This window comes from Cetorhinus maximus, chromosome 4, assembly GCF_964194155.1.
Source record: "Cetorhinus maximus chromosome 4, sCetMax3.hap1.1, whole genome shotgun sequence".
Classification (NCBI taxonomy): Eukaryota; Metazoa; Chordata; class Chondrichthyes; order Lamniformes; family Cetorhinidae; genus Cetorhinus; species Cetorhinus maximus.
Genome location: NC_135882.1, coordinates 73,755,904 through 73,770,316, shown reverse-complemented (window position 1 = coordinate 73,770,316; position 14,413 = coordinate 73,755,904). Strand labels below are relative to the sequence as shown.

General features: G+C 46.1%; 1 protein-coding gene and 1 long non-coding RNA gene across 4 annotated transcripts in view; one reads left to right on the top strand and one right to left on the bottom strand.

Annotated features, from left to right (window-relative positions):
- The window catches only part of LOC144679694 (uncharacterized), a 352,834-nt gene that overhangs the window by 30,963 nt on the left and 307,458 nt on the right, over nucleotides 1–14,413 (bottom strand). The gene's annotated exons all lie outside the window — the stretch shown is intronic.
- Nucleotides 1–14,413, top strand: part of LOC144679688 (ATP-binding cassette sub-family C member 9-like) — a 311,571-nt gene that overhangs the window by 113,378 nt on the left and 183,780 nt on the right. For all 3 annotated transcript variants that reach the window (XM_078540318.1, XM_078540317.1, XM_078540319.1), the window contains one exon: nucleotides 5,615–5,723. In XM_078540318.1, coding sequence (XP_078396444.1) covers nucleotides 5,615–5,723 — 109 coding nt within the window. The remainder of the gene's footprint in view (nucleotides 1–5,614; nucleotides 5,724–14,413) is intronic.

The following is a 14,413-nucleotide window of genomic DNA, read 5'->3' as shown; positions in this document are numbered from 1 at the left end:
AAAACTTCCATTCGGAGGCACCCTTGCTTGTTTCCTGTTTGTACAAATTATCAGAAAATTCCAAACATAAAACTTAGGGGGACCCAACCCCACTACAATTAGCTTTCTATTTACCCTTGCTTCTTAGCTGTTCATCCCTATGGCAACTTCAGCTTACATGGGAATCTCTTGGATGATGTCATAATCAGGAAACCAATTAACCTTCTCTCAGAATACACTCCAGCCCACGTTGGTCTTAAAGGGCCTTCGCACAAAATAAAATATAGGGTTTTTCCAGCACAGGGATCATCACACCTCCTAGATCTCATCCATATTCATCCATGGCTATATCAACAATATAACAAGTGTTTATGTATTGCCTCTTTTTCCTTCCCCTGTGTATAGTATTTCGTCCTTGTCTGAGATAAATTTGGCCTTAGAACCATTTTTCTGCCCACATACATATTTTGTCCAACCCATTCCTCTAATTTCTGTGCTGCTTTCTTTGATTTCACTTGCTGCAGTACGATCTGAATTTGACTTCAATTGATTTCGTTGTTATCTAGGTTATTGTATTCATTCAGAATATTTACTGTTCTCAACTCATCACATCAGTGACGGTGTTTTTTCTCCTTGAGCCAACTGACCCAATCCTGCTCACCCCTTATAATTTAATATTTTTTTATAACCAGCAACTATAAAAATCCCCATTAAAATATTTTATGGGCTGCACTACTGCAACAGTTTCTATCAGCGAATGTCATATTCCACCCACCCACTGTGTGAATATTTTTTTCTAATCTCCCCTAATTCTTTTTTGACCAACTAAATATGTGCCCCAATTTTTGCTGTGGAAACAATCTATAGCTATTTACAATATAGCCTCTTCAAAATCATAAACACCTACCTTCTCAACTGTCTTAAATATTTTAACTTCCTTGACTCTTGTAGCTCTCTTCATAAGTTCCCCTCTTGCTTTCTATCAGAATAATGTTCCTCTTTGAGAATCTATACATTAATATTAACTATTTCTTTAATCTTTCATGGGTTGTGGGCATTGCTGGTTGGCCAGTATTTATTGCCCATCTCCAGTTGCCCTTGAAAAGGTGGTGTTGAGCTGCCTTCTTGAACTACTGCAGTCCACGTGGTGTAGGTACACCCACAGTCCTGTTAGGAAGCTTACACAGATAGCTCTGGAAGATCTAAACTGAAACAGCAAAAGAGTGCAGCAGTAAAATATGTGATTCCAAATATTGAAATACCCAATCTCGAATAGGTGATGTGACTAAGTTGAAGATAATTTCAGATTCTGGATAAATTTATTAATGACCTAAGCTTCACCTTTGCAGATTATGTTCCCTATTTCTCTTTGTAGAGCATTGAATTCGTAACACCTTTCATGTGCTGTAGTGATGTAGGATGTAGTGAAGTACGTCCTTTGTTTCCTCAACTGTTCTTCTGTTGAAGGCAGTTATTTTTGATAGGATCTGCAGCTCTGTAGCACTTTTGGCAAATGGCCATTCTTCATGTACAAACAAAACAACTGAACTTGTTCGTAATTGCATACACAGACTTTCTAGCAATGAAATTCATTATGTAGTAATTCTGAGCAGGAGCTCCAATTGATTAATTCTGTCCTCAAAATGGTTACTACCTACGTATGTAAACAAATTAATTTTTTATGATATTCCTTTAAGGATATAGGATATGAAATGAAAATATACAAAATAATGAATGCGTTCAATTCTGAAATGTGTCAGATTTCAAAGCTTGCAACAATTAGATTTTTTTAAAATGTGATTAGTAAACATTTTATCTTTTAGTGCTTTGAGTATTGTGGTTAGTGCAATCCAGATTAAATTACGAAGAAACTAACCACATTCAAAAGTTAAAATACAATTGGACTGTATAGAACTTTCAAACCAACAAAATAAGATTTTTTTTCAAAGTGCCAAATTATCTTTTGATTTATCCATCCTGCATGGAAACTATCTTGCCAAATGCATAGAATAAATATATTCTTAATAGTATCTAATTGTCTGCTTTCTACAACAGTTTCACACTGTATGGTCAGTTTTTTTTTGAGAGGTCACTTTTTGGGATTCACAGAATTAATGCATTGTGACTTCTTGTAGTTTTGCCTTTTTAGGGAAATTCTTGGAATTCAGACTGAGAACCATTGTGCTTAGTATACAATGCCACCAGTACTCCTTATTTGAGTTGAATTACAAACTTCTGAGCATTACAGCATAAATGTAACTGCCAAATACAGTATGCTTAGAATTTTATGCTTCTTAAAAGGGCTTCAGCGGACTGATCTTTTAGAATAATGTGATAGGCCTCTGATCGTTTGAACATTGCTAATCTTTTTTCACTAAAGCCATGTAAAATTGACCTTTGTAAAGAATAAATGGGATTGCAGTACCTGGCTTGCACTGGATTTTCAATTACTCTTCCTCCTAAATTTACTTCTGGGTAAAAGCAGCACAAAAGCTTTGTATCTGATTGCAATTATGACTTTTGAATTTAAATTTTTATCTTTCCTTCAGGATTGAATGATCACCTACTGTCTGTACCCTTCTAATGATGGTTAATCCAAATATTTTAATTTACAATTGAGCTTAAATTGCAAGTTGTTTTTAATACATTGTGCATTTCTGCCTTCACTTTACAATTGCAGTTGAATTCTAAGAGTACATTGTGCACATGGAATAGTTTTGTTTTCAATCTCACATTGAGGCCTGTGTTGAGTTGGATGGTAGCAGTGAGAAGCCAATGATTCACTCTTTACAACTTTAGATTTGTTATTTCTGTGGAGAGAAGAAAGAAAAATGCCTTAACTTTGTTGAAAATAATCAAATTTTGTGATATAATTGCCTCAAATGCTCTATTTCTGTCCCTTGATTGTCACTGACCTGTCCCATTCACATGACCTCTGGACAAGCTGTCGTATAGTTATCAAGACCTTGAGTTAACACTGTCTAATTGCAAATCTAGTAAGATGACTTTATGCAGCTGGTTATTATTTTTCTCTGCTTCTCTGCACTATGCACCATTCTCAGAACAAATGCTTAACCTGCTATAGACCAAACAATGTTTCTGTGCTACTACTTAAAGGTGTTTGCCTAGGCTCAGTGGTAGCACTTTTGCTCCTTGAATCAGAAGGTCATGGGTTCAAACTTCACTCCAGAGACTTGAGCACATAATCTGGACTGACACTTCGGTGTAGTACTGAGGGAGCACTGCACTGTTTGAGGTGCTGCCTTCTGTGTAAGATGTTAAACCAAGGCCTAGTCAATCCTCACCTGTGGAGATTGAAGATCTCATAGCACTATTAAAGAGAGGAGCGAGTTCTCCCAGTGTCATTATTTCCCACCCGATACCTTAAAAAAATTTAAAATGATCTTGTCATTTGTTTTATTTCTATTTGTGGGTCCTTGCCTTGCAGATATATTTGTTGTATTATAACAATCCTGCATTGGCTGTAAAAGAGCTTTGAGAATCCCAAGATTGTGAAAGGTGCCATCATATAAATGCAAACTCGCTCCTCATTACTACTTGAAGATGAAATCTGATGTATTTGCTTGCATTGTCTCAATTCAGTTGGTCCTTATAGAGCCATAGGAACATAAGACCTAGGAGCAGGAGGAGGCCATTAGGCCCTTCAGGCCTGCTCCGACATTCAATGAAATCATGGCTGATCTGGTTGTGGTCTCAACTGCACTTTTTTGTCTGTCCCCCCATAACCCTTGGCAGCCCTGTCAATCAAAAATCTATCTTACTCAGCCTTGAATCAATTCAATGATCCAGCCTCCACAGCTCTCTGGGGAAGAGAATTCCACAGACCAACAACCTTCTGAGAGAAAAAAATTCTCCTCATCTCTGTCTTAAACTATGTCTCCGATTTCTAATTTCTCTCACAAGAGGAAACATCCTCCTGGTATCCACCCTTTCAAGTCCCCTCAGGATCTTGCATGTTTCAATAAGATCATTTCTCATTCTTCTGAACTCCAATGGATATAAGCCCAACCTGTTCAACCATTCTTCATAAGGTAAGCCCTTCATCTGAGAAGTGAGTCGAGTGAATCTTCTCTGAACTGCTTCTAACTTCTAACTAAGAGCCTTACACCTATTGCATTCTTGGTAAGTTTAGTTTTGGAATAAAATTGATTTTTTTGCTGGTCATGTGTAGGCAACTATTTCCTTTTCTACATAGTTGCAAACTTAGGTTGGAATTTTGCATGCCCGTTGGCAGGTATCAGTGGACAATATGGCGGGAAGGTCAAGAATCAGTTTCACAACGTTGTGAAACCATTTTGCAATCATCCGCTCTGCCCATCAATAGCGGGCTGCCTTTCTCACCACCGGATGTTGGGAACTTCATTTTAATACATCTGCATACCATTATAAGCCCTGCTCATCGGAATCATCTCCCCACGCTGGATCATATGGGCACATCACACCAACATGTTTCACAACTGAACATAAGCGACATGTATCTGGCGAGCTACACTTCACTCAGGACTTTGAGACTTGTTTGCCTAGCTTGCTTCAGGCAGCACTCGCAGTCATCAGCGTGAGGCTTTGCTGGCAGCACCACATCACTTTTAGGGGGGCTCACTGCCAGCTGGAAGGTGGGGTTGGCTTTTCAACAGCTGTAGGGCTTTGGCTTGCTTGGGGAAGGGGGAGGAGTGGCCTCAGGCAATGGAAGAGCCTGCAGGATGAGGGCATTACTGGGGAAGGGGGGCATCCCAGGGGTGTGTGTGGGGACACATGTTGATTTGTGCAAGTGGCTTCACGAGGGTGAGGGCTGAGGTGTGTGCGTGTGTGCGCTGGCCGGGACTGGGACCAGCATGTTCCTGTGAGCTTAGAGTAATGAAACCATTCATCTGCTTCCTGTACCGGATGGCAAACCTCTTCTGTGCAGCATTGGCACTGACCACCACAGCCACTGCTCCCAACCTGTAGTGGTGACATTGATGGGCCTCCTCTGGCTGGAGGACATCGTGGCAGGCTCCAAAGGTGTCCAAAAGGCATTCCAGGGATGCGTACCTGAATCAGGGGGCTGCAGTCTTTTTGCTTTTCGGGCCATGTCTTCTGTGCAGCAGTCCTGGGCTGGAAGCATGAGCGGTCTGTGCATGGCTGTACTTGAAATATGGCACCTGACATGAGGAAGTAACGAGGTGACAGTGTGGCAGGTGAATTGGAGGCCGCCCGCCAGCGAAATGGCATGTTTTGTGGGAATGCATGATTAATGAGGCGGGATTGGGATGATGTGGCGTGAAAACCCGCCATTGTGGCCAGCGGGTATAACTTCCTTTTTCCCGCCCGCTACCATACTTAGTGCAAATCTGGGACAATTCCGCCTTTAGGATCATGACTTAACTTTGTTCCTTGATATGTGTGATAATTAATTGACCAACCAAATCATTTAAAGGAATGAGTAGAATCTTAAATAATTATTCTATTCCAAGAACCACCTAGGTGCCACTCAGATTTGTTTTATTTTTTGTATGTTGACATTTCTTTCAAATGCCTTGTATCAGATTGTTTTTGTCAACTTTTAGGTTAAGAAGAGTTACATGAATGCTTTTAAGTGGTGTTCTTATTTAACATATATTTAATTGTCTTCCAGCTTTTGAAGCTTTACAGTTGGGAAGGTATCTTTATCAAGGCTGTTGCGATGGCAAGGGAGAAGGAGCTGAAGTATATGCTGAAAGGAGCTGTTTATGTCATTGCATCATGTGAGTTCTACTCATTATCATTTATACAAACCTTTGATATCTTAAGAATCAGGATTTGTTCATAGCAGCTGTACATTAGTGTGTAATTTAGGAAAGAATTACATGGGGCAGAATTTAGTCCTTGTCAAGTGGGCTTGGCGGGAGCAGTCGGGAAGCTGACCGCCGCCCGCAATCGAGGCAGGAAGGCAATTTCACGCTGATGGGCCAAGCATGAAATGCGAGCAGCAGCTCTCAGCGTTGCCTGTGTGGTGGGTTGGTGGGGGGGGGGGGGGGTGGGGGGGGGGGGGGAGGCGCGGTGGGAGAAGGGCGAGCAGGGTGAATGCGAATGTGCGCGAGTGTGCGCTTGTGAATCTCCCTGAGGCACAGAGCTGCCTCAGGGAGATGAAGAGTTTTCAAAAGAAGATGTGAAAAATGTTATGAAACATGTCCCCTCATGTGACTCTGTCACACGAGTAGGGACATGTTAAAAGTGAAATTTTAAAATTTTATTTTATTTTTATTTGATGTTGGAAACCCCATCCCACCCATGGATGAGGTTTCCAAACAAAATGCAAAGGCCGCTTGGCCTATTCGCCTGCCCGCCAACTGTAAGGTTGGACGGGCAGTGAAAAATTTAACTTAATTGACATTTCAATGGCCTTGACAGGCCTTTTATTTGTCGGTGGGCGTGCTGCCGATTCCCTACTGCTCCCGCCCGCCAAGGTGAACATTCTGCCTATAATGTTTGCAGGCAGTTCAATCTTCCTGAAAAATCAGTTCTTTTTGCACAAAACTTTGTATTATCCGTTTATTTGCAAATAGCATAGCGAAATAGGACTTTAGTGCTTAAAAAGTTTAATTGTACTCTTATGTTGCAGCCCCTTCAATTCAGAAGACCAGTATTTAATTCTACACTAATAGATTACCTGTGTGGCTTGTAGTTGGCAAAACCTTCTTGATCCCATGGAAGCAGGTTTAAAGGAGGGACCAGGAGTAAACTTGTGGATTTGGAAGTTGGGTTGCTGGATTGTGTGTTCCTACTTGCAGGTGATCTTGCTGGAGGCAGGTGAACAATGGAAGCAGCTACCTACTTGACAGTGGTGGATAGTCAATAATTAGAATTATGAGGCTAAAGTTGGGGGTGGGGAGGACACTGCCAGGATCTTCCTGGTGGTGGAGCGTCCTCCCGCTGACAGTTCTGTGGACATGGGCAGGAAAGGCTGCACGCGCGACCCAAACAAATTCACCGGAGGGGTTTCCCCATCACTCCAAAGGCTTACTGGCTTTGGCCCTCATCATTCATGAAGCTGATGCACACCTCCAAAAGCACTTCCAAGTTGAAGCACTTGCACACCCGCTTTGCTGCCTTAGCGGCATCCACCTCTTCCAGTGGGGCTGCCAGCCTTTCAAAGCTTCAGGTCCTCTGATTGGGCCGGCAACCTCAGGAATCCACCTGCCACCCTTAATTGGATGGCAAATGTAAGGCAGTCAGTTAGTAGGCTGCCTCCAGGAAGATCACACAGGAGGACGAGACTCACAGACCATGAGGCCCGGATCTACGTTTGTTCCCGATGGAAAAATAATTTCAAGGTAGTAAGTTTCCACCCAGAAAGTGAGAAATAGCTGTTTATGGTAAAAAGCTAATTATGCAATGCAGAAGTTATCATAGCCACTGATTTACCATGAGTGAATAAATCAAATTACATTATTTTTGAAAAATGTTTCATTTTAACAGTGGTGTAGAAATTGAATTTCACAATTTCTGTGCATCATTTTGTATGTGTATATAAATACCATGGCTATAAGAGCAGGTCAAAGACTGGGAATTCTGCAGTGACTGTTCAAATCATGTCTACTATGTACGATACACAAGTCAGGAATGTGACAGAATTCTGTCCACATGCCTGGATGAGTGCAGCTTCAACAACACTCAAGGAGCTCATCATAATCCAGCACAAAGCAGCCTGCTTGAACGGCACCCTGTCCACTACTGATGCATAATGGCATTGGTGTGTACCATATACAAGATCCCTGTACAACTCACCAATGCTCCTTTGACACCAAGAACTCCAATGAAAAGCATTCACGAAACTCTTCTAACCTAAAAATTTTGGTAGCACCGGATGGTGAATCTCAGAGCTTGACAGTAATGAAACAGGACTTCTGGAATTTGGTAGCATGGTGAGTGATTTGATCTGACATAATTTTGCAATGAATGCCTGAGGTTTAGTAGAACTGTATAGGATGAACCTAGGGGTTGGCATAACTGGGGCTTAATTGTGAAATTTGGCTCACTGGTAGATTCCTGGGGGTGGATTTTCAAAGCGAGGCCAGGAACCCTAAGCCCAGATGAGCTCATGTTCCCGACCCCTTCATGCCCTTCATGCTACAAGCGACACTGTAACAGTCATAATTGGGCAGGAGGGAAACTTGGTGCCTAATTAGTGGCATTGAGTGTCTCCAGAAGGTGAGGCTGCCTGCCTGGCAGCAGTGGTGATGGCAGGCGGTAGCCAAAACGGGGCTGCTGCTCCTGTGCTAAAGGGAGAAGGCAGCTCCTCAGAGGGCCAGCAGCATAAAGGCGTGAGATCGAGTGTGAACTGGCAAAACTGAGGTAATGTACATGATTCAGCGCATGATACATGAAGGCTCGTTAATTTTGCCATTAAAAAAGATCCCATTTGCACCAGTGTGAAACTCATAGCCGTGCACTAACGTGCACCAGACTATTCATTTGGCTTATCCAAAATCGCCATTGAAAATTACAGCCCTGACTTCCCCAGCCTGTTAACAAGCTACTAAGGGAACTAACAGGCCATTAATTGGAGGCAAGCAGGTTCCGCATTCCCTCCATTACCCCCCGCTACCCACGGCCTGACTTCAAAAATTGCGCAGCGTCCCAGTGGCGCAGGGATCCAGAGACGACCTCTGGGGCCATGATTTTTAAAGTGTACCTACACGAGCTCCCATCTCTGCAATTGAAAATCTACCCCCTGGTGTTTAATTTAATCAACATTAAATGGAGAGACACAGCATGGGTCTGACTGCATTAATCTGCCAGGTCCATCAGCACTGGTTTGTGACTTTCTAAGGAATCAATATGCATGCTGATTCTAAAACAGAATTACCTGGAAAAACTCAGCAGGTCTGGCAGCATCGGTGGAGAAGAAAACAGTTGATGCACCGATGCTGCCAGACCTGCTGAGTTTTTCCAGGTAATTCTGTTTTTGTTTTGGATTTCCAGCATCCGCAGTAGCTTTTAGCTTTTTGTTTTTATATCTGCATGCTGATTCTGATGGTCTATAATTTGTTTCTTGGTGTGCATCTGTGTGTGTGAGACACACTCTTTCAAGCACTTTCTCAAGTATGTGTACAATCTCTTGCAAACATTCTCTCCTGCCCACTCATACTCTCTCATGCACTCTTGCTTGTTTGCTCTCGTGTGGGCGTGAGGCGAGATGGGCCCTGTGTGTTGCCAGGAGAGGACATATGCACAGAAAGGAGGAAGGTGATGCTCCTGTTCATTTTCTCAGACACTTTCAAACTCAGCCTCCCACTTTTGCACTCCCTTGGTTTCTCCCCGCTTGAGCTCCTGTGCTCTCTCGTACCTGCTCATCTGCCAGGGCTGCCCAGGATGGTCTGATTCAGGCGAGCTTTAGCTAATCTGGGACAGTACAGCCATTTGGCCCACCAATTCTGCATCCACTGTGCCACCCACTCCCAGCCTCCAGCGTAAAGCAGTCCCACAATCAGAAACCATCCTCTCATAGAAACTCACCTTTTATTCTTGTCATACCATTTCTCATAAGGCAACAGTGGGGAGGATGAAACACTGGAGCTTTGAAATCGACTATATGGTTCATTAACATTGAACAGAAATGTAGCAATTTAACACAATCGTAAAAACCCAAGGGAATACTGTTGTCCAACTACAAATCTTTTAATTATGTTGTAATCTCAGCTGATGTTACAACTGGACAAGCCTGATCCCAGGGTGGAACCTGGCTTGATAGATCCTAATTTTCATTTGTTTGTTTAGATACGTGGAGAGCGGCACTGAACAGAATCGCCGTATTCAGTTAATGAACTTTTAACAAAAGAATAAAACATTTATTTAACAAGAAAAGATGAACTAGAGGCAGAATTTTCCCAGAATTGCACTAAATGCGGTACCGGGCGGGTAAAATGGAGTCCTGCCCGCCGACGAAAATGGTGGGTTTTCATGCCGTATTGTTCCAAGCCCACCTCATTATTTATTCACTCCTGTGAAACATGCCTTTTCCATGGCGAGCAGGCTCTCGGCTGCCATCAGCCCGCTGCTGCATCATGCCGCCATCTTTAAAAGACAGCTGCCAGCAAAGTGCTCATCGCCACCTGCTCACCACCACTGCCCAGGAGACATGGCCAGCAAAGGAAAAATGATTGCAGCCATCCGCTTCAACGACGGGTCCCCCAAGTGACTGCTGGATGCCGTGGAGGCCCGCCAGGCTGTGCTCTACACTGGCTCTGGCTGGAGGATGGGCAACAAAGTCACCAACCTGGCTTGGGAGGCAGTGGCAGCGGTGGTCAGCGCAAATACCCTTCAGGCGAGGACATCTACCAAATGCCGCAAAAGGATGAATGATCCCCTCCGTTCCGCCAGGGTAAGTCACTCTTTTCAGTACGCCCAACTCACACATTCACAAAGCCACCACACATCCACAGGGCCCTCACTCACTGCCAGTGCAAGGGACATCACCATTCACTCTTTCATACACACCGTCATTGTCCTCATACCGTCCATGGGACCACTCACCACCCACACAAGCCAGGCATATTTATCATCTGGCCCAGCAGGTATCCTGATACACTGTCCCCATCTCTATCCATGCAGGCCGACGAGGGTGCCACTGCCGCACAGCAGGACCCCGACAGTAGGCTGGAGCCAACCAAGTCTCGGCCCTCCAGTGGACACCTGCCAAAGTCATCACAGACAAGGTGTCACAGTCAGCAGGCTGCCTCCACTTCTGCTGTGGATATCCGGGGAGCGCCAAGATGTAGCAGCAGGGTTCGGAAAGTTAGGTAGAAGTAGTTGCACAGCCTGGGCACAGGTGTTGACCACTTGCACATACTGTTCACTATTGTCAGTAAAGTCTTAAGAATGTTTCCCTGCCTATGGCTCCTTGTTCTGATGAGCAGTGTTCTTGTCACTCAGATGTGAAACCTTTCTGCACAAGATAAAAGGCAGGTGTCTCAGTCCAGGACCTCTTCCCTGTGCTCTGTGCAGCCTTCATACCATGGTAATGGTCCGGCCTCTCTCACCCCTGAAATATTACTGATGCCTGCACCTCGGTGGTGCTGGTCATTGCTGCCAGAATGTAGTGGGCAGGCGCCACAGAGTTCTCTCTCATTCTCTTAGTGTGCTCTCAGCTCCTTTAAGGTGGGGCTGGCCCCCATCATACCAGCATCTGCGATCAGTAATGCTGTGCACCAGCTCCTGAAGGGTTGAGGTGCTGAAGGCAGGCACAGCATCGGGTACGTCTAAAGTTTCATGGCTGCCTCTCTGAGATGGCCCTATTATGGTGCGCAAGCGAGCTGCTTTCAGCCAGACGGGAGTCAGATGTTCTCACGTGAAGATCTATGGAGTGTCCTCACTGCATGTCGTCATCATGCTCCTGTGATCAAGCGACTATTGGGGCCTCCACTGCATCTCTATGACAGGACCATTCTCACAGAGGATATTGGCACTGCCAGAAGCCAGACTGGAGTCAAATGTTCACAACTGTGATGTGAGGATCTATGGGGACACCTCACTGCATGTTGTCATCATCCCCTACAAATCTGGCAACTATGAGGACCCTATCACCCTCATCCCCGTCGACGACCTCCTCATCTGAGGAGATCTCCAGCTCCTCCTCAGCCAGCTCGTCTCCCCTTTGGAGTGCCAGGTTGTAAAGAGAGCAGCAGATGATGACGATGCGTGACACTCTCTGCGGACTGTATTGCAGGGCTCCACCGGACCGGCCCAGGCACCGGAACCGCATCTTCAGCATCCCGATGGTCTGCTGCACCAAGTTGCGAGCTGCTGCATGTGCCTCATTATAGTGTTGCTCTGCTGCAGTCTGAGGCTGCCGCACAGGTGTCATCAGCCACGGCCTCTGCAGGTAGCCCTTGTCCCCAAGGAGCCAACCCTGCAGCCTCTGTGGACCCTGGAAGACTGCAGGGATCTGCGAACAACTCCGGATGTAGGCGTCGTGTACACTCCCTGGAAACCGGTCGCACACCTGCAGGATGCGTTTCTGGTGGTCGCATACCAGCTGCACGTTCAGTGAGTGGAAGCCCTTGCGGTTGATGAAGTTCACTGAGTGTAGCAATGGAGACCTGAGCACCACATGAGTGCAGTCAATTGCACCCTGCATCTGTGGGAATTCCGAGATCAGGGTTAATCCAATGGCCCTTGCATCCAGGCTGCCCTGGTCCCAGGCGAAATGCACGAACTTGTGTGCCATGGAGAAGATGGCATCCGTGACCTCATGGATGCATTTGTGGGTGGCGGATTGTGAAATCCCACAGAGGTCACCTGTGGAGCCCTGAAAGGAGCCACTGGCATAGAAATTGAGCGCCATGGTCACTTTCACAGCCATTGGCAGTGGATGCCCTCCATGTCCCCTCAATAACAGATGTGAGCCACCAGGTCCCTATACATGCGCAGTCATTGGCGACACTGGTTCTCAGTCATCTGCAGGAATGGTAGGCGGCATCTGTAGACCCTGGGTGTCACTGGGCACCAACCAGCCATGGCTCCCTGTCGCTCCTGGGCAGCTTGTGCAGGAGCCCCTGCTGCCCCTTCTTCATGAGGTTGCTAATCCTGCTTTTGTGCAGCCAGGAACCTCAGTTGCTCTCTCCTCCATCTTCTATGGTCTCTGTAGGCCATCAGGCATACAGCTAGGTCACCAGGATCCATGATCCTGACGTGGTCCTCCTGCAGCAGGAAAGAGAGGGATATACGGGGTTATCATGGCTGTACTTAGCACCTTTCCTGGCCCTGTGTGACCGACCCTTAATGCTTCCCAGAGAGTGCTGGTCACCCCTCGGATGGCCAGAGATGATTGCGTTACATGGCTGCCCTGTCAACCTGTGACATGGGGGACACTGGTCCAAACGGGGATGCTGAGATTGCAAAAGCTGTAAGCGCCTCCAGCAGTGACTGCTACATGGCCAGCGTTGGCGAGGAGATTGTACAATGTGTGCAGTCCAACTGCTCCCCAGTCCAATAAAGTGATGGCGGATTCGAAGTCTGTGCCAGAGGGGGTGGGGGTGGGAGGGGGAATGGGGTAAGGTTTGGAGTGCTTGGTGGCTGGCCCTTTGGTGCCTCCATGTTGCTTGCATGGACAAGCAGGCTCGGAGCCCGACCCTAATCATATCACTGTGGCTGCAACTGATCTGTCTCAGTTGCAGAGGCATGGTTAGTTTATACAGGTGTCTCTAATGCATGGCCTTCCCTTCATTTACCCTGCCCCCCACCTCGATTGCCTGTGTGCGGGATGCAGCACCAGGGCAGCACCTGACCCCCCTGCCGCACTGACAACGGTCGCCTCTGAGGCTGGCCAGCACTTGCCCCCGGACACCCCCCCCCCACTCTCCACCCCTCAACAGTTGCCTCCGGAGCCAGGCATCAGTTGTCCCTGCCCTCTGGCGCCCCTGAGGCCTGTGAACAACAGGTGAGCTGTGGAGAATACTGCTGCTAACTTACCTCAGTTCCCCCAAAGTGGAGGCCGCCATGTGCACTCGCCTACGTGCTGTTGTGAAACACATTGGCGTACTTTCCTGCCAATGTGCACGGACGATACGGTGGGGTTCCAGGAGCCTGGCGGGATGGCCTTTTAATTATATGCTGATGCATTACAATTTGCTTCATGCCGACCGATGGCGGGAAACACGGCCCGCTGTTGGCGGACTGAGCACGCGATCGCGACCTGCCTTCACGCCATCGTGAAGCAAGTTGCGCCATATTTTCCTCGCACACCACCTATCAGGCCCACCGCCAGCGGGCTCAGAAAATTCCGCCCTCAATTACAATACTCTTTAATCCACAACTATATCTTTACAGAAATATACAGATATATACAGTTACAAAAGCATTCATACTCTAATGTTCACAGTAAGTACAACCCATGTAAACCAGTTGGTGACCTGTGGTCAGGCACACCACACTCTGAAGCCAAGTGACAGATGCCACCCCAGATAGATGCTATGGATTTCTCCCCAACTATCCCCAGACACTTGTTACACCATGAGCCAGCCAGTCTCACTGAACTCTGTTTTTCACACGAAGGTGTTCAATCTCCACTCTCCAAGAACTCGCCTCGGAATCTTCTCCCAAACCCACACTTTCTCTCAGACACCTTCCGAAAGGGGTCACCTCCAGGGTTTCAAATTCTCCTTCTGATGTTCCTCTTCCCTGGGTCACCACATGCATTCAAGCTGTCTTCGACGCGCTCTCTCTGACCGACACAGCCGTCAACAGTACCACTGCTTCACATGCCCATAGCAAAGAGTTAAAGACCTTCAGTTGCCTTTTTGAACCTTCTGGCCTCTTGAAGCTGTTTTCGCTTTAAATTTGCTTTCTTCAGCTTTTGTCTCTTTAAATCTGAAGCTTGGAGCCTTTCTCTCTGCCCCTCACTCTTAACTTCACTTAACAGGTCCTTTTCCAGGTTCCTGTCCTTCCTTTAACT